Genomic DNA, 18,346 nt, shown 5'->3' on the forward strand with positions numbered 1-18,346 from the left:
TATGTAGCACTGTTATGATTTTTTAATCTGTGGATGAATAAGAAGTCATCAACAAACTCAGGATTCAGTCTAACTCTCCTGTCTTCCACAGTCCTTCCTGCAATAGAAGACGTCTTCTGCTGGTAGCAGGATGTACAAGTTCCCCATGCAAATTTTGCTAGTTTTGGCCAGCATGTTTGCTTCTTTAAAAAAAAAAAAATATATCAAAATATTATTGTCTGCATCACTCAAACATAAATAACAGTCCAGTTCATGAACAGGCTTCAAAGCAGAAAATGACACAGGGACAAAGTTTGTCCCAGCCCCCGTGGGCTCTGTCCCCGACTCCCCGTCACCATTCCCGTGGTTACTGCGGGTCCCCGTCCCATTCTCTACTCTGTATTCAATTTCCTCCCCAGAACTCAAGAGAAGGCAATTGCTGGGGGGGTTCGGGGTTCAGCTCCCTATCTCCCACTCCCCTGACTCAGGAGAGGGTGAGTGCTGGGTGCATTGAGGGCACGGGGTGGGGGTGTGCCCCCCTTCCATGACAGGCCAAAGAGAGTGCTAAGAGTGGTGGGGGGAATGGAAAGGGGGGAAGGGGGCTGCCCCCTCCCTAGAACTCAGGAGAACAAGTGCTGGTGGTAGCACAGCACTGGGGCACGAGTTGGGGATTCCCTCTGGGAGAGGCAGGACAGGGTGAATGCGTGGGGGGGGGGGGGGGGTGTCAAAGACCTGTGCGGTTCACAGGCGGACAGAGAAGGGCCAGAGCCTCCATGAAGCAATGAGTGGGAGGGAGAGAAAAGCAAAACGACGCTGCCTGCAAGCCGGTCGTGTGTGACTTGACAGCGACTAAATCTACCTGTACTGCCGCCGGGCCGAAGCTGGAGAAGGGGGGGGGCAGGGCCTTGCCGCCCCCCGCCCTCTAGGTAGCGGAAGTGGCGCTGCTGTCGAGCGGAGACGGCGTCGCTCATCATCTCCCAACACCCCAAGGATTGAGCCCGAGGGGGCCAGCAGGACTCCCCCCCCTCCGCAGCCATGAACGGCGACGGCCAGACCGAGCCCTTCCCCGCTCCCTGTAAGTGTGTAGCAACAAGCCGCGCCTGCACACCGAGCAGGCCGCGAGCCGCGGCGCGCGCTCCCAGACCCCGGAACCTGGTTGAAGCAGAGTGCGCGAGGCCCGGGAACCTGAGTGGCTCGCGCTCGCACAGAGAAGAGAACGAGAGAGCGCGAGCGCTGCAGGGGTAGACATGGGGTCGCTTTAGTGGGTGTCTTGCAGTACAGCAAATTAGTTGTTTTGTGTTGGGGGAAGGCGGTTTTTCCACATTGAGGCTCATGGACAGGTGATAATAGGGCTCCCCGTTAATTTTTTTTTTTTTTTTTTTAATGCATTTACTCATGCATACTACCTCAGGGGACATGCTTTGGAAACCAGGGTTTTGCGGCCAGATTTATTCTCTAGCATCTTAATTACAGTCAGGGGCTAAGCCGGTCCGGGCTTTTCGCTCATTGCATGCATGCACTTGAAGTCCTCTTTTTTCGGGGGGGGGGGGGGGGGGTGGAGGAAAAGAGATTTTCTTTACAGTATACAACAACTCACTTGAAGTCCTCTTACTTAACTTAGAATTCCAAGTCTCTGCATCGAAATAGAGTAAACCCCGACCTGTCTCAGCTACTCTCTCCTGACATGGAGCTACTACATCGTAACCTTGCTAGGTATAGAAATGCAAAAGGTTGTAATTGCAGTTTTTTTTTTTTAAGTGACCCAGTTCAAGGAGATAGGCTTATGGGTTTCAAACTTATATTCCAGTGTACTGTGGAATTTGTACAAATGGGGCTGGGTTGTCAGAAATTCTGGTCTGGCATGAAATCTTCCTCCTGGCAGTTCTGTTCATCTGGGGATTCATTCTTTGGTAGAATTTATGGAATGCCAGAATTGAGCCTGGCAAATATGAATATGGAGGATAATTATATAACAGTGTGCTTATACAAATTTCCAAAAATGGGCTAATGTTATGCCTATAAAGGAAACATATGTGCTTTTATAAAACAGGCTTCCAAAACTATCCACAGTAGTACAAGTAGCACACAAATGTTCTTTCACAAGTTTACACCTTCTCTGAGGCAAGTGCAATCATGTGCCCAAGTTATTATTATTTATGACATTTATATCCCACATTATCCCAAACAAGTTTGAGTTCAATGTGGCTTACAATAAACAGTATTGGATACATAAAAAAAGAATAATGCATAAGGAAGTAATTTGTAATTAGTATTTTGCCCCCCCGTCAACATCTACAAACAGTCTCTATAAAATTATGCGTGGAGTTTTGTAATGGCCATTTTCCATGTATAAAATACGCATTACACATTGAAATGGTTTATAAATTTCCCCATCCCATCATTTATTTAACTCATGCTGATAGGTAAATATATAAATATGAAAAATAACTTCTTGACAGTTTTCCCTGTATGATGAAAATCAGATGATGGTCAGAAATGTAGGGTTTATTTTACAAAGCCACTGTAGTGATTCCCGGCACGGCTCGTTCAATCCCTATGAGCTTTGTCGTATTTGCCGCACGGGAATCACCACCGCGGCTTTATAAAAGAAGCCCTTGGCTAAAATGTAGCTGTCCACTTATCATATTTCACTTTATAGCATTATTTTTGCCTTTATGATCCTTTCTCTCTTGCTTGTTTATTGTTATTTTTATATTGTTCTAACTTGAAGAAATCAATAAAATATATTTGAAAATTAAAATAAAAAGGAGAAGTTGGAACTATATGGCAAGGATCTGCACAGAGCAAACATTTTTGGTTTGCTTGGCCTTTGCGATCATTTCAATTTAAGTTTTAATGTGGGTGCACAAATTCTAGTTTATAATATAAAATGTGTTAAATCAATTTTGTGCACACTAAATTTAAGGCACACTTACAGACTAAATATTTCCTACATTCCTGCACATCCCTACTACAGGGAGGTAAACGGAATTTTCAAACTATCTGCATTGTGATGAAGTGCCTGAGATTGTGAGCCCACTAGAGACAGAGAAAGTACCTGTATATAATATGTAAACCTCTTTGAAGGTTACACTGAAAAGTGGTATATCGTTGCATGACCTGTAGGTACTAGTGAATTTGCAACACTTTTCAAAGAGAATGTACATGCACTTGAAACCTCAAAAAAAAAAAAAAAGAAGTAGTTGTGTCTCTGGGATTTGAAAAAGAAAAACAAACAAACTAGAATCAATAGCAATGCAAGACAGTTCTGAGTGGAGGAGTGGCCTAGTGGTTAGGATGGTGGACTTTGGTCCTGAGGAACTGAGTTCAATTCCCAGCACAGGCAGCTCCTTGTGACTCTGGGCAAGTCACTTAACTCTCCATTGCCCACCGCATTGAGCCTGCCATGAGTGGGAAAGCATGGGGTACAAATGTAACTAAAAAATACCATTATTATTACATTTGTACCCCACGCTTTCCCACATAATGCAGGCTCAATGCGGCTTACATAGTAATTTGAAAAACAAAGTTAATAGAATTTTAATAAAACAGTAGTAAAACAATGTAAAGTTGGGCTTAGTAGTGTATGATAAGTTGAGCTAGATAATATATGACTAGGATAAAAGAGGGTAGACAGGATATGATAGTGTAATTTGGGAGAAAGGGTAAGGAGGGCTTCAATATGTGTTTTATGAATATGACTGTTCTCCTTTGTTTACTGGACGCAAATTCTTTTTGGAATGATGCTTAGTGAGTGCTGTGGTGCATTTTGATGATCAGGAGAATGGCACTGAAAGGGTGAGCACCAAGGATCTGGTTGAATCTCATAGCCTGGATCTATACCTAAATGCCAGGTGTCTTTCTGACTTTTGGCTTATGTTATGTTTAAGAATACTTGTAAGACTTTTTGGTTGTTGCTACTTCTCTCTGCTTCCCTCATTCTGCAGTTCCTGGAGGCACCACGGTTCTTGTGGAGCTGAGCCCAGATATTCACATCTGTGGACTTTGCAAGCAGCAGTTTAATCATCTGGATGCCTTTGTCACTCACAAACAAGGTGGCTGCCAGCTGCCCAGTGCCACTGGTGGTGTTACCAGCACTGTCCAGTTTGTGTCGGAGGAAGCTGTACAGGTTACACAGCCTCAAAGCACAAACAGAGCAATCACTTCAGAGACCCAGACCATCACAGGTAATTCATCAAAACATACATCCAGCAGAAAATACATTGTTAAAAAGCAACAGAGTGACATCTTCTCCTGAATTCTTCTGGGAATTCGCATTTAGCTCACACCTTTTTTTAGTAATAGTTCAAGGCAAGTTACATTCAGGTAAACTGAGTATTTCCTTATACCCAGAGGGCTTACAGTCTGAAGGGCCCTTTTTACTAAGCGGCAGTAAGCCCAAAGTGGACTTACCATGCGCCAATCCGGAACTACCACTGGCCCAATGCTGGTGCCAGCGGTATTCCTCCCCCCAGTGTTCGGTATTTCCGCAGGGGTTTACCGCTGGATTAGCCCGGGAGCCCATACCACAAACTCAATGGGTGGCGGTAAGTCTCCCCCCCCCCCCCCCCCACCGCATGGCCATGCAGTAAGGGCAATCGTACCACCTGGCCATTTCTTTTTTCAGTCTTTTTACCCGCTAGGGTAAAAAGGGCCTCAGCACATGGCAAAAAAAATGTCCACTGCCGCTAGCACAGGGCCCTTTTTACCTCAGCTTACTTAAAGGGCTCCAAAATTTGTACTTGAGACAATGGAGGATTGATTTCCAAAGATCACAAAGAGAGACAGTGGGGTTTGAACCAGGGGCGTAGCTACGTGGGGCCACGGGGGCCTGGGGCCACGGGGGCCTGGCCCCCCATAGATTTGGCCCTGGACCCCCCTGCTGATGACCCTCTCAACCCCCCTCCCGCCGCCAACCCGCCATCACCATCTGCTACCTTTGCTGGCAGGGGACCCCAACCCCCGCCAGACGTGGTCCTCTTCTTCTTTCGTTCTGTTTCTGAGTCTGACGTCCTGCACAGAAACAGAACGAAGGAAGAAGAGGACCTCAGCTGGCGGGGGTTGGGATCCCCCGCCAGCAAAGGTAGGCGACGGCGATGGCAGGGGAGTGTTGGTGGCGGGAGGGGGGGTCAAAGTTGGTGGTGGCGGCGGCAATGGCAGGGGTGGGGCTAAAATGTGCCCCCTCACCTCGGGCTCTGGACCCCCCTCCCACCGAAGTCTGGCTGCGCCCCTGGTTTGAACCCTGACTCCCCTGGTTCTCAGCTGCTGCTCTAACTATTGGACTACTCCTCCCTGCCACTTCCGTTCTGTTAAAAAAAACAACAACAAATCCACATAAGAGAAAATTTTGAAGTACTTGGAGCCAGAAGCATGAGAATAATGTGCAAGGTACTAGATCTATGTGTAAAGGTAAACTGTATGTCTTTCTCTCATTCTGCTTTTAAAATTAGATTTAAGTTGGCCCATATGTCTTTTAACTTTAGTAGTTTAACGGAAACAAAAGCAATTATGCAGCCGGGTCACGCAGGCTGAGATAATGAAATTGAGTATTATGATTTGTCTCCTTTTTTTACATTCTTGTGGATTTCTTGGGTAGGGGAAGGGGGATGGAGAGAGGGTCAGGGTTTCTTTGTTGAATAACTGTTAAAATGCAAATAAATATAACGTTTTTAAAAAAGGTACAGATGAGTCTGTCTGGCAGGCCAGATGATCAGGCAAAAGCTGCTCTGGTATTTTACCACAATCTCGATTATCTGATGTAAATGGGACCGACCCATTGTCGGATAACTGAAAAGTTGGATAATACAGAAAACACTGCATAAACCCCTCAAACCATCCATAAACAAATTCTTAGGGTTCCTGATTTTCAAAAACTGTTCTAAAACAAAGATTTTTAATAGAAATAAATGCAATGACGTCACCTGGAGGTCAGTTGTAAATGCCGGATGGTTGAGTTAGTGAAAGTCGGTTAATAATCGAAACTGTACTGTAATAGGTTTTAGATGATTTTAAGCTTTATGATTAGACGTGGAAAGTGAACATAGTAACATAGTAGATGACGGCAGAAAAAGACCTGCACGGTCCATCCAGTCTGCCCAACAAGACAAACATATGTGTATACCTTACCTTGATTTGTACCTGCCTTATTCAGGGCACAGACCGTTCAAGTCTGTGCAGCAGTACTTCCCGCCTCCCAACCACCAGTCCCGCCTCCCATCACCGGCTCTGGCACAGACCGTATAAGTCTGCCCTCCACTATCCTCGCCTCCCAACCACCAACCCCTCTTCCCCCCACCTGCTGCGCCACCCAATTTCGGCTAAGCTTCTGAAGGATGCTGGGTATGAATAGGGAATCCTGTATGCTCATCTGCCTATGACGATAAGAGTGCAATGGAGGAAAATGAAAAAATAGATAGGCTAATTGGAATTTTTTCTGCTGTCATCTGCTATCTCACTTATGTTGCTAAAATAAGATAGATTGTGCTACTGAGTAACGTTTCCCCCCCAAAATAAAAGCCACTGCTGGGGTAACACCTAGCCAGTCTGGTTCACAGGATAGCCACAATGAATATGCATGAGACAGATTTGCATGCAGATGTCTGTCATATGTATTAATCGTGAATATTCTGAAAACCAAACTGGCTAGGGAGTCCTCCGGGACCCGCTTGAGAAACACTACTGTATAGTTTTTTTCCTGTATTTAAAAATTGGTTGCAGTAGTTTTCTAATGTGAAAGAATGGTTTCCGCTTGTATACAGCCCGGGTAGGTAAAGGGAAAAGTCTGTATTTTGAAATATTTCGGAACACTGTCGAGTTTAACTTGCATGTTTCTTAGTCTCTGCTCCAGATTTTGTTTTCGAGCATGGTTATCAAACTTATCTACCCAGTGACAATAGTGAGCCTCAGACAGCGACTGTGGTGTCCATGCCATCAAAATCTCGCGCCAGAAAATCTACAGCCCTACTAGTGCAAAAGAAACTTGACTGCTGCTTCCCAGGTAAGGAATTAGCTGTAACCATGGGGCCTGATCCAAATCTTTAGCTGAGCTAAATGCCGTTTGTACTACTGGTGCACAGTGCACAACAAAAGATTATTCTGTGGATTGTTCACACCTCATGATTGTTGTTTTGGGATCTGCTTCTCAGAGGAGCCAGATTAAAATGTTACATAAGTGTTAAGTCAATTCAAACTTCTCCTATTGACCTATAAGTGCATTCACTCTGCCGCTCCCCAGTACCTCTCCACTCTTGTCTCTCCCTATGTCCCCCTTCAAGTACTCCGTTCTGTAGATAAATCTCTCTTATCTGTCCCCTTCTCTACTGCTAATTCCAGACTCCGTTCCTTTTATCTCGCTGCACCTCACGCCTGGAATAGACTTCCCGAGCCTGTACGTCTAGCCCCGTCTTTAGCCGTTTTCAAGTCCAAACTCAAAACCCACCTCTTTACCACTGCTTTTGACTCCTAACTCACTTGCCCTGTCCCTTATCCTCACCTCTTTATTCCCTTACCCTCAATTGTTCTGTCTGTTTACCTGTCTTATCTAGATTGTAAGCTCTTTGAGCAGGGACTGTCTTTTGTGTATGGTGTACAGCGCTGCATATGCCTTGTAGCGCTACAGAAATGATAAGTAGTAGTAGTAGTAGTAGTAGTTAGCCTATTTTATACTGTTTTACCAATTCTTTCATGTAAAGGAGTCATGTTAAGGACCCTGATGATCCATAGTTTATGTCTGAACCTCAAGTTGAAGAGCTCATTGATAAACCATGTTAACTCTCAATTTGTCTTTCCAAGTGTTGTGATCACTGTTCCGTAAGTCAGCTGCTTGCATGTTTCTGAAGTACTGTAATTTTAACATGTAGAAATGAAAAGGCTTAGTTTACATGCCAGGACTAAGTTTCAGTCTTGCTTTCCCGCAGACTCCATGCGACCCCTGCCAAATCGATGAGGGGAGGGGGGTATATGTAGTACTACTTGATTTCTCAAGTTACTCGGTGATGAGAACAAGGTGGGAAAGGGTTGAATCTATCAAAATGATAATTGCCACACAATTAAACTTCATTTTTAGTATGTTACCAGCATTGTATCCTAAATATGTCTACAAGAAGGTGTATAGACTCGTAACAAAACCGTGATCCAACCGTAAATATGCAGTAGATAAATGGGATCGTATGACATCATTTCCTTAGAGATCCTATGTACTTGTCGCAAGCCCTCTTGGATTCAGAAACTGTTTTCATTTCCACCACTTACACCAGGAGCCATTCCACAAATTCACCACCCTTTCAGTGAAGTATTTCCTAAAGTTATTTCTGAGTCTATCCCCTGTCACCTTCATCCTATGCCCCCTCGTTCCAGAGCTTCCTTTCAGTTGAAAGGGACTCGCCTTCTGTGCATCTATGCCGCATAGGTATTTCAATGTCTCTATTATATCTCCTCTCTCCTGTCTTTCTTCCAAAGAATACATATTGAGATCTTTAAGTCTGTCACCATACGCTTTATGATGAAGACCACCGACCATTGGTGAGAGGCTGCTCCTACCCCCTCCAAGTATTTTTCCCACAGGAAAAAGAAGAGACACATGACCTGTTGGGACAATCTTTTCTTTGCAACAGGATGCATGTTGTCTACGCATCTTCTACAGCCTATAATTTCACGTTACCTTGAACTAAGATTCACAGTTCACATTCCAAGTCTATCCTTAGGAGGTCTGCTTTAGATTTTATGTTAAAAGGTGATATTTCTGCCTCGTGCCCTAGATACAACATTATCCATCCCAAAGCCAATGCAGAATCTTCCATTTTATGGGATGTAGAACATTGGTAAAACTGAAGCATCCGGAAGTCTTTCATAGAACCCAAATTTCCTCTTAGCAGAGAGAGGCCTAAAGTTATTATTGAATAGATTATAGCAATGTAACTTCTTTCTCTACCAAATGGGACCTGTGTTCTATCAGAAGCCAACTGGGCAATGAGATAGGTATTGAGTCACTTCTCTTGTAAGTATTGGAAGAGTAATTTACCTGGTCACTGGATTCCTGCCAATGGGTTTTCACTCTCCTAATTTCTGCTTTGATTTTTCTTGCAGGTTGCCAATTCAAAACGGCATATGGTATGAAGGACATGGAGCGGCATCTGAAAACTCATACAGGTGAGGAGTTCTCATGCCAAATGCAAACGTGAAATATTCCATTCTCTTAAAGCAGTCATCAGGATACACCCAGCCAGTCTGGTTTTCAGGATGTTCACATTGACAATGCATGAAAGAGATTTGCATATAATGACGGAGTGCATGCACTCTCTCTCATGCATAGTCAATGGTTAGGGTAGACCAAAAATTTGAATGTATGTTTTCTGTTTTATAATGAGAAATTCCACACACTTTCCCTGTCAGCTTTTCCACCAGCTCGGAATCACATATAGTTTTCTGACAAGTGTTTGTTTCAGCCAGGGCTTTAAGCAAAGGATTAAGGGAGTAATTTTCCTTAATCCCTCATTTCTAAATTTTGCTTCAGAATTAAAAAATAAGAAAGTGACTTCCTCAGTAATTGGCACAACTTGTAAGTTTGTAAAATTAGGCCACTTTGGGGGCAATTCTATAGTGACTTCTGTAGGTAATTTATAGGTTTGTAATCAGGGCCGCCGAGAGGGGGGGCAGGGGGGGACAAAATTCCCCTGGCCCGGGCCTCCAAGGAGGGCCCAGCGCCGCAGTCCCCGATCTCACCCACCCTCCCTCGGCCCCGCCCCCGAGGTCACCGTGCCTCTGTCCCCACCCGCCCCCCTCCATCTGCCACCGGGCCGGGCCCCCTGCATTGAAATCATCACAGCGCCTCACCTGTCACCTCCATGACTGAAAGCGCAGCAGCGGCAGATTGGATTCATGTCCCGCCCTCATCTGATGTAACTTCTGCGAGGGCGGGACACAGGGAGGGAAGGCCCGAAGGGAAGCGAATCCGATCTGCCGGTGCTGCGCTTTCAGTCACGGAGTGAGGTGACAGGTGAGGCGCTGTGATAATTTCAATGCAGAGGGCCCGGCCCAGTGGCGGGCGGAGGGGGGCGGGCAGGGACTGCAGCGGCCCGGGGGGGGCGACGACAACGACAACCTCGCGGGCGGGGGTGGGCTTGTCCCGCGCCCGGCCCAGTCTCTCGGCGGCCCTGTTTGTAATTTTGCTACTACATTAACATTCTATAAAGGAAATTAGGCACTTATGTTCCTTTATAGAATGTTAACGTAGCAGTGAAAATAGAAACCTATAAGTTAGCCATGAGCACTTATACCTACAGGCCGACTGAATTTTGGTTTTGGGTTCGGCACTGAAACTGGACCAAAATCTGGGTTCAGGTTTCAGCCAAAAATGCCTGTGCATTTTTGACTGAAACCAAAACTCTCTCCCCCCATCCCACCTGACCACCCGTAGGCCCTTCCCAGGCCTATCTTAGGAAGCTCTGGTAGTCTAGGGCCTCTTTGGTGGCAGAAATGAACCCCACTCGTTTCTGATCCGTGCCACTGCTCGGTCACAGTGGCTGTCAAGATTGCCACAGGAGGTCCTGGCAGCCATTTTTGTGATTGGAACCAGCATGGGCAGCCTAGGAGGGACCTATGGGTGGTCGGATGGGATGGGGGGGTGGAAAGTGATCACGGGAAGGGCAGCGAGTGAGAGGGACAGCTGCTGAGGGAGTGAGCTTGGTGGGGGGGCTTTTGTGGTCAGAAGTAGGGGGGGAGCAGTTTCGTTTTCAGTTTTGTTTTCTTCAGAAACTGAGGGTCCAGTTTTGGTCGCAGATTCGGTTTGAGGAAACTGAAGATCCTGGGTTCAGTCAGGCTCTAATACTATGAACCATAGAGCTAATGTGAGTTTATGCACCTAAGCGCTAGAGATACGAACTTAACTTGTAATATTCTATAAGTTAGGCACATTAGTTATGCGGGTGGGCCTGTCACTTTGCGACATGTGCAGCTTAGAGAATACTGTTAGTTTTGTAAACTGCATGGTGCAACGAGGTGCAGCAACTTACGTTAGCCTTAAATGGTTTGTTCTTTGTTTTGGCACAACAAAGTAGCTTTGAGCTTGTATTCTGTAACAGGTTACGTGGCCTCACTGCTGTTCAGTGGTGTTCCTAGGTTAGCTGCCACCCGGGGCGGATCGCCGCTGCGCATACCCCCAGCATATCACTCTTACCTCCTAGGGATGCAGGGCAGTGGTGTAGCTACGGGGGGGCCTGACCGCCGCCCCCCCCCCCCCCAAAGTTGGCTCCTTGCACTCAGTTTTATTAAAATGAGCATGCGCGGCTCTTAAAACAGGATGTGGCGCCAGGTGATGTGAGACCAGCGCGGGACAAACGCTTTAGCTGGTGGGGGATGGGGACCCCTGCCAGCCAAGGTAGGAGGGCGTCAGCGGGGAGGCGGGCGAAAATGTGCTCCCCCACCTTATGCTATGCCCCCCCCCCCCCCCCCCCCCCCCGTCAAGGTCTGGCTATGACCCTGGTGCAGGGAGCAGTCACACAGCTGATGGCTTCGCCGGTTCCCTGCCCCAGAACAGGAAGTAACATCTGTGCAGGGAGCCGACAGCCACACGGCTGCTCCCTGCACCCCCTTGCAGAGTGCACCCGGGGCAGACCACCGGCCCCGCCCTTGATACGCCACTGCCGCTGTTACAGAATTGACGCTAAATGTGCCTCTTTGTGGCGCCACTTTATAGAATTATACCCTTAGCATGTACTTCATAGAGTTGCGCTACACATTTATAGATGTTGCCACTTATACATGGAAGGTGATGGCGCTCTTATTTTTTTTAAGTTGACGCACCTGCCGTACATATTGTACAGAAGTTTCCACTTTTGGCAGAACCTTTTGTAAAGTACTGAGGGAACTGTGCATACCTGGACTTGAAGGTATTAAAGTGTAACTGAATTTTGGATTTGGATTTGGGTTCACTTTGTGACCGAAAATACCAGTGCATTTTTGGCTGAAACCAAAACTCCCCCCTCCCCCCACAATAACTCTCAGCTCTCCCCCAAGTAGAAGACTAGCCCATCAGCGGCAGCTCCCCTGTCCTGGGCCCCCTCCTGAGCACTACCCCTGGCAGCAGCCCATAGGCGCCCGGTATAAGAGGCTTGGACAGGCTAAGCCTCCCCTGCTGTGCTCTGAGGGGTTTAAATTGTTGATTTACCTCCATCCTCACAGCAGGAGCTGCAGTGAAAGCCCTCTAGCCTTGTCCAGTTGTAGAAATTGGTTTATGGTTTGTTTACCTTACTGCTGGGAGAGCGGGGGGGGGGGGGGGGGGGGTGGATGGAGGTGTCCTGTGTTGCCAGGGAGATATTTAAGGAGGATGACTTCCTGACCTGCACTGAGGACAGATAGCAGCAGAATCATACTGGGCCAGCATGATCAGAAAAACTCACCAGACAAAAAAGTAGAAAAGATCATTTTATTTTCATTATAGTGTTTGGAATATGTCCACTTTGAGAATTAGGTGTTCAACATTAAAAGTTTATATTTATTTACTTATTTATGGCATTTTATCCCGCATTAAACATGAATTAGGGTGTTTTGTGGCTCTACATGAGAATTGTGATGATATGATCCCTTGTTTCATATTGTTGACGGTCTGCATTTTCCGTATGGGTGGTATATTGGTGTATTAGGTTCTGCCCAGTGTAATATTTATGGTACAGTAAGGTTCTGAGTGTGTTTTTGCACAAAGTTGTGCATAGTGTTTTGTAGTTGAGCGCTTGTGCTTAGAATATGCTTTGAGCAACCACTTTATTCTTTGACATATGATACATATCTAATATCTAAATTTAATAAAAGGTATTAATTGTGATTATTTTATTTTTATTTATTTATTTTTTCTCTGTGTTATCAGACAATTATGTATATAAGCTCCACCCCTGGCTCCTCCCCTAACCCCGCCCCCTTTAGCCTCCCCAAACAGTTGGGCCACCGACCGCCTATGCAGCAGCCCCCTCGTAGGCCTACTTTTTTTTTGGTGGGTAGTTGGCCAGAAGCGTCCCCAATCACTCCTGTTCCTTTGCCTTTCCAGCTCAGAAAATAGCTGCAGGGACTTTCAGCAGCAGTCTCACAAGACTGCCATAGGAGGTCCCGGCAGCCATCTTAAGAACGGAACCGGCACAGGAGGGGAGAGCCGCCTCCAGGTCCGGGTGTGGGCGGCAGTTTTGTTTCCAGCTTTGGTTTCTGCTGAAACCAAGTGTCCAATTTCGGTCGCAGATTTGGTTTCATCAGAAACTAAAGATCCTGGTTTCAGTCAGGCTCTAATCAGCATCGCAGCTCCAAGATTTTTCTGTTTTTCCTGCAGGAGATAAGCCGCACAAGTGTGAGATCTGCAGCAAGCGTTTCAGCCGGAAAGACAAGCTGAAGATGCACATGCGTTCTCACACGGGGGAGAAGCCATACAAGTGCAAGGACTGTGAGTACGCAGCAGCGGACAGCAGCAGTCTGAACAAGCACCAGCGTATCCATTCCGACGAAAGGCCCTTCAAGTGCCAGATCTGTCCCTACGCCAGCCGCAACTCCAGCCAGCTGACGGTACACTTGCGCTCCCACACCGGTAAGTGCCAAAAACTTCAGACTTGAAATACGCCACTATACTTTCACAGTGCTCAATTAAACAAAAACAATCTGGATGTTAAAGAGAATGGTATATTTTTTTTTACTAGAGTTGCCAAGTTGACTCTCGGGCTCATTTTCAAAAGAGAAAAACGTCCAAAAAGCGGCATAAGTCTGCATTTGGACGTTTTTCTCTGAAGTGCGCCAGAAGTGCATCCAAATCTCAAGCAGGAGTGCCAGGGGCGTGTTCAGGGCGGAACTTGCGCGTTGGATTACGAATAAGGCACAAAAAGGTGTCCTACATAACCAGATGACCACTGGAGGGAATCAGGAATGACCTCCCCTAATTCCACCAGTGGTCACTAACCCCCTCCCACCCTCTAGAAATGTGATGAAAAACATTACTTACGAACCTCTATGCCAGCCTCAGATGTTATACTCAGGTCCATTAGAACAGCATGCAGGTCCCTGGAGTAGTCTAGTGCTGGGTACAGTGCACTGCAGACTGGTGGGCCCAGGCTCCTACCTCCCCCTACCTGTTACACTTGTGGAGGAAATTGTGAGCCCTCCAAAACTCACCAGAAACCCACTGTACCCACATATAGGTACCCCCTTCACCTGTAAGGGCTATGGTAGTGGTGTACAGTTGGGGGTAGTGGGTTTTTTTTTTTTGGGGGGGGGGGGGGGGCTCAGCACACAAGGTAAGGGCGCAATGGTCAGATGTGTACCTGGGAGTAGTTTATGAAGTCCACTGCAGTGCCCCCTAGGGTGCCCTATTGCTTTCCTGGGATGTCTGGGGAACCAGTCTACTAAAAATGCTGGCTCCTCCTACATCCCAATGGCTTGATTTTGTTCGTTTTGCACTTGGACATTTTTTATTTTTTTTTTTAAATGGACCAAAAAAAAAAAAAAAACATCCAAATCACAAAACGTCCAAAAAAACCAAAACGCTCACAGTATTTTTGAAAACAAAAAAAAAAAGACTTTTTTTTTTTAATGACCTTCTTTCCTATTTAGATTTTGGACGTTTTTTTGCAAAACGTCTAAAGTCGGACTTAGACGTCATATCGAAAATGCCCCCCCTCTGTTTTTGTTTTTCCACAGGTTAGGCTGATCCAGTCCCGGTGTTACCCCTGTTGCATGCAAAACAATACAGCATCACAACCCTATATATGCAGTGTGGTAAAACTGGACTGGACCAGCCTGTCTGGAGATACTGGAGCCCGAGTCTGGGCATGTCTGCATCTTGTGCACACCGTCAAAATATTCATTTCTGTGGCTGCAGAAAGTGTACTGTGTTAAAAAGAAATGTACTTAGAAGTGGCATACCCTGAATAGGTACAATTTGAGCAGTTCTGGCTTACTTCTGTGCGTCTACTATCCAGACTTTGCTCTGTCTTTTCCTTCATACCTTCATATTCGCTGCATATTGGTTGGCCGGTACTTGTGGTTTCAGCCACCCTTACAAAGTGTCTGACATGCAGAATGAGATTACCTGATAGACAGTAAGCAGCAGTCACAGAATAGGGGGGTCCTTTTACAAAGGCGGGCTGAAAAATGGCTTGCGGTAGTGTAGGTGAGGGTTTTGGGCGTGCGCCGATCCATTTTTTTGCGCGCCTGTAAAAAAAAGGCCTTTTTTTTTGCCGAAAATGAATATCCAGCAAAATCAAAATTGCCACGCTTCCATTTTGGGCCATTGACCTAGCAGTAAAGACTTGCGCGGTAACCGGGCAGTAATGACCTACGCATATCGGGTGTGCGCCAAAAATGAAATTACAGCAAGAGCCACGTGGTAGTTGTGCGGTAACTCCATCTTGACTCGTGTTGGGTGCGTGTAGATGAGCAGAACAAAAAATTTAAAAAAATCAAAGTACTACATCAAATCTACTCTTCTCCACTTTGTCCTTTTTTTTTTTGTTTAAATTTACCTTTCCGGCGCGTGGCAGCGTAGCGTTAGTGAGGAGGCGGCGCTTCCCCGCCCCGACGTGTCTTCTTCCCTTCGCTCAGTGTCCCGCCTTCTTCTGACGTCATTTCTGACGTCAGAAGAAGGCGGAACCGAGCGAAGGGAAGAGACTGACACGTCGGGGCGGGGGAGCGCCGCCTCCTCACTAACGCTACGCTGCCACGCGCCGGAGAGGTAAATTTAAACAAAAAAAAAGGACAAGGATCTGGGGAGAAGAGGGCGAGGTAAGCATGGTGCGGCGGGGCGCCCCCAGAGGATGGCGCCCTCCTGCCATGCTTACCTCGCTTACCGTGTCGGCACGGCCCTGGGTTAACCAGTCCCGGGTTCAAAGTGGAGAAGAGTTTTCGGGGGGGGGGGCGCCGGCGGAGCCAACTGCAGGGGGGCACCGGAGACCCTAGGCACGGCCCTGGGTTAACCTCAAACACTAGAATAGGTGGAGAAAAAAAGACCTCAGAACACAGAGCTCCAAACACACAGCACACAACTGAAATAAGTCAGAAGCTTACAATAATCATAGGTCATTAAAAAAGAACTCCACTTCTCATACTCTTGAGAGCCAAGTAAACTCAGTAACAAAGAAAATGTTCTATTCAATGTGGAAGCTCAAACAATTAAAACCTTTCTTCCCAAGAGCAATCTTTCGATATCTAATACAATCAATGGTCCTAAGCCATGCAGATTATTGCAACGGAATTTACGCAGGTTGCAAAGAACAACTCAAAAAAACTCCAGACCGCCCAAAATACAGCAGCTAGGCTGATATTCAACAGAACACACTTCGAAAGTGCCAAACCCCTTCGAGAAAAGTTGCACTGGCTCCCAATCAAAGAACGGATCACCTTCAAAATCTGCACCTTAGTCCACAAAATCATCTACGGGGTAGTCCCAGGATACATGGCAGACCTTATAGATCTGCCAATAAGAAACAAAGTCAAATCGTCAAGATCCTACCTAAACCTACACTACCCAAATTGCAAAGGACTGAAATACAAAACAACTTATGCATCCGGCTTCTCCTACATAAGCGCAAAACTATGGAATGGCCTCCCATAAGCTGTGAAAACAATCCATGACCACCTGAACTTCAGGAAATCACTAAAAACCAACCTCTTCAAAACAGCCTACCCTAACGACCCCACGTAAACCTCTTCACCCAGCAACACAGCATGACTGTAATCGTACTAGACAACACGCAATCTTCATCCCTTCCGACACTCCACTTATAACTCATACGAGCACTATACAACCTTGTATCTGTTATAAACCGACTGGGCAAACGCCTTTGACGGTACTGTGTAAGCCACATTGAGCCTGCAAATAGGTGGGAAAATGTGGGGTACAAATGCAATAATAATAATAAGGCAAAACAAACCAGTCTCAGGCTCAAAAGCTATAAGAACCCCCCAGGCCCATCAGAAAAGAAAACTGCTTCAAAATCTCTGTCCAAGAGTGGTAGATCCTCTGAATTTTCTTAATGTTCAGCTTTTGTACTGTTTGTTTTTATTATTAACTAGCCATTAAGCCCGTTAAAACGGGCGAGTATTGGTATGGGGGTTTTCCAGGGCCCCCTCCCACCCGCCACTGCAGGGCCTCCTCCCCCCCCCCACCTCGCAGCTGCAAGGCCCCCTGCCCTCCCTCCCAGTTCCAAGGCCCCATTCCCTCCCAGCTCCAAAGGCCCCCCTCCGTTTTTTCCCCCCATCCAAGCTCCAAGGGCCCCCCTCCCAGCTCCAAGGCCCCTGCCTGCCCTCCCAGTTCCAAGGCCCCATTCCATCCCAGCTCCAAGGCCCCTCTCCGTCCATCCCTCCCTCCCAGCTCCAAGGCCCCCCTCCTTCTGATACCTCCCATGTCCAGTATTTCTCCTGCCCTCCCCCCCCCCCCCCCCAAAGGTCGCCGCTACCCGGTCCCCCCCCCCCCCCCCCGGAGTCGCCGCCGCCCCCCTCCACCCGGCCCAAGCCCTCTCTTCGCTGTTGAACTTACATCACCGAAAACGCAGCAGGGCAGATCAGCTGAGCTGCCGTCGGCCTTCCTTCTCTGCTTGTGTCCCGCCCTCGTGTGACGTAACGTCGGCGAGGGCGGGACACAGGCAGGGAAGGAAGGCCGACGGGAGCTCAGCTGATCTGCCCTGCTGCGTTTTCGGTGATGTAAGTTCAATAGGGAAGAGGGGGGGGCGGCGGCGGCGACTCCGGGTGGGGGGAGCGGTAGCGGCGACCTCGGGGGGGGAGTGGTTCCCTCCCTCCCCTTCGCACAGTTTCCCTCTATGTCCCGCCCTCGTCATCACGTATTGACGCAGGGGCGGGACAGAGAGGGAAGTCTGTACTGCGCATTTGCGGGTCAGTACGGTCACTCGCGTTTTGTATGTTTGATTTTTGAAGATACACAAGCGGCTCCAGACCCATCGCCGGGAACCTCTTCCACCACATCTGTGTCTTTTTTTTTTCCCCCAAATGAAGATGAATCCCTTTACATAAATAGTGTCAAATCTGCACGAAAAGCCTGACTATCATCACGGCGGGCAAATATTATTTTTTTATTGAGCATCACACAGACCTGCATGCCCAAGATGCGTGAACCAAGGATGCACATATCTTAAAGGTTAAAAAACAAGATGCTGTAGCTTTCTCCCTCAACCCCCGCCCTCTCCACCCAAGTCCTTATTAATCTCTTGTTTTAGGGCACATCAAGGTGATAACTAGAATTTTGCTTCCTAAGCTGCCACAATCCATCTTTCCCTTCAAAGGTCAATCGTAATGCAGTAACAGTTCCAAATGCTTGTCAGCAAAAAAAAATTATGAAAAAAGTATACCTGCCATCATACAAACTTTCCAGCAAAGCTTGCAGCTTGTG

The 18,346-nt window shown here is 47.1% G+C and overlaps 1 protein-coding gene across 2 annotated transcripts in view; it reads left to right on the forward strand.

The window, feature by feature from the left end:
• Window positions 1–902: 902 nt before the first annotated feature.
• Window positions 903–18,346, forward strand: part of ZFP64 (ZFP64 zinc finger protein) — a 30,025-nt gene continuing 12,581 nt past the window's right edge. Inside the window, exons 1-5 of one of the 2 annotated variants that reach the window (XM_030211828.1) lie at window positions 903–1,060; window positions 3,927–4,166; window positions 6,815–6,976; window positions 9,064–9,126; window positions 13,289–13,540. In XM_030211828.1, the coding sequence (XP_030067688.1) occupies window positions 1,015–1,060; window positions 3,927–4,166; window positions 6,815–6,976; window positions 9,064–9,126; window positions 13,289–13,540 (763 nt within the window). In that variant the 5' untranslated portion in view covers window positions 903–1,014. The remainder of the gene's footprint in view (window positions 1,061–3,926; window positions 4,167–6,814; window positions 6,977–9,063; window positions 9,127–13,288; window positions 13,541–18,346) is intronic. The other variant, XM_030211829.1, reaches the window with a different exon arrangement.

Source organism: Microcaecilia unicolor, chromosome 8, assembly GCF_901765095.1.
Source record: "Microcaecilia unicolor chromosome 8, aMicUni1.1, whole genome shotgun sequence".
NCBI lineage: Eukaryota > Metazoa > Chordata > Amphibia > Gymnophiona > Siphonopidae > Microcaecilia > Microcaecilia unicolor.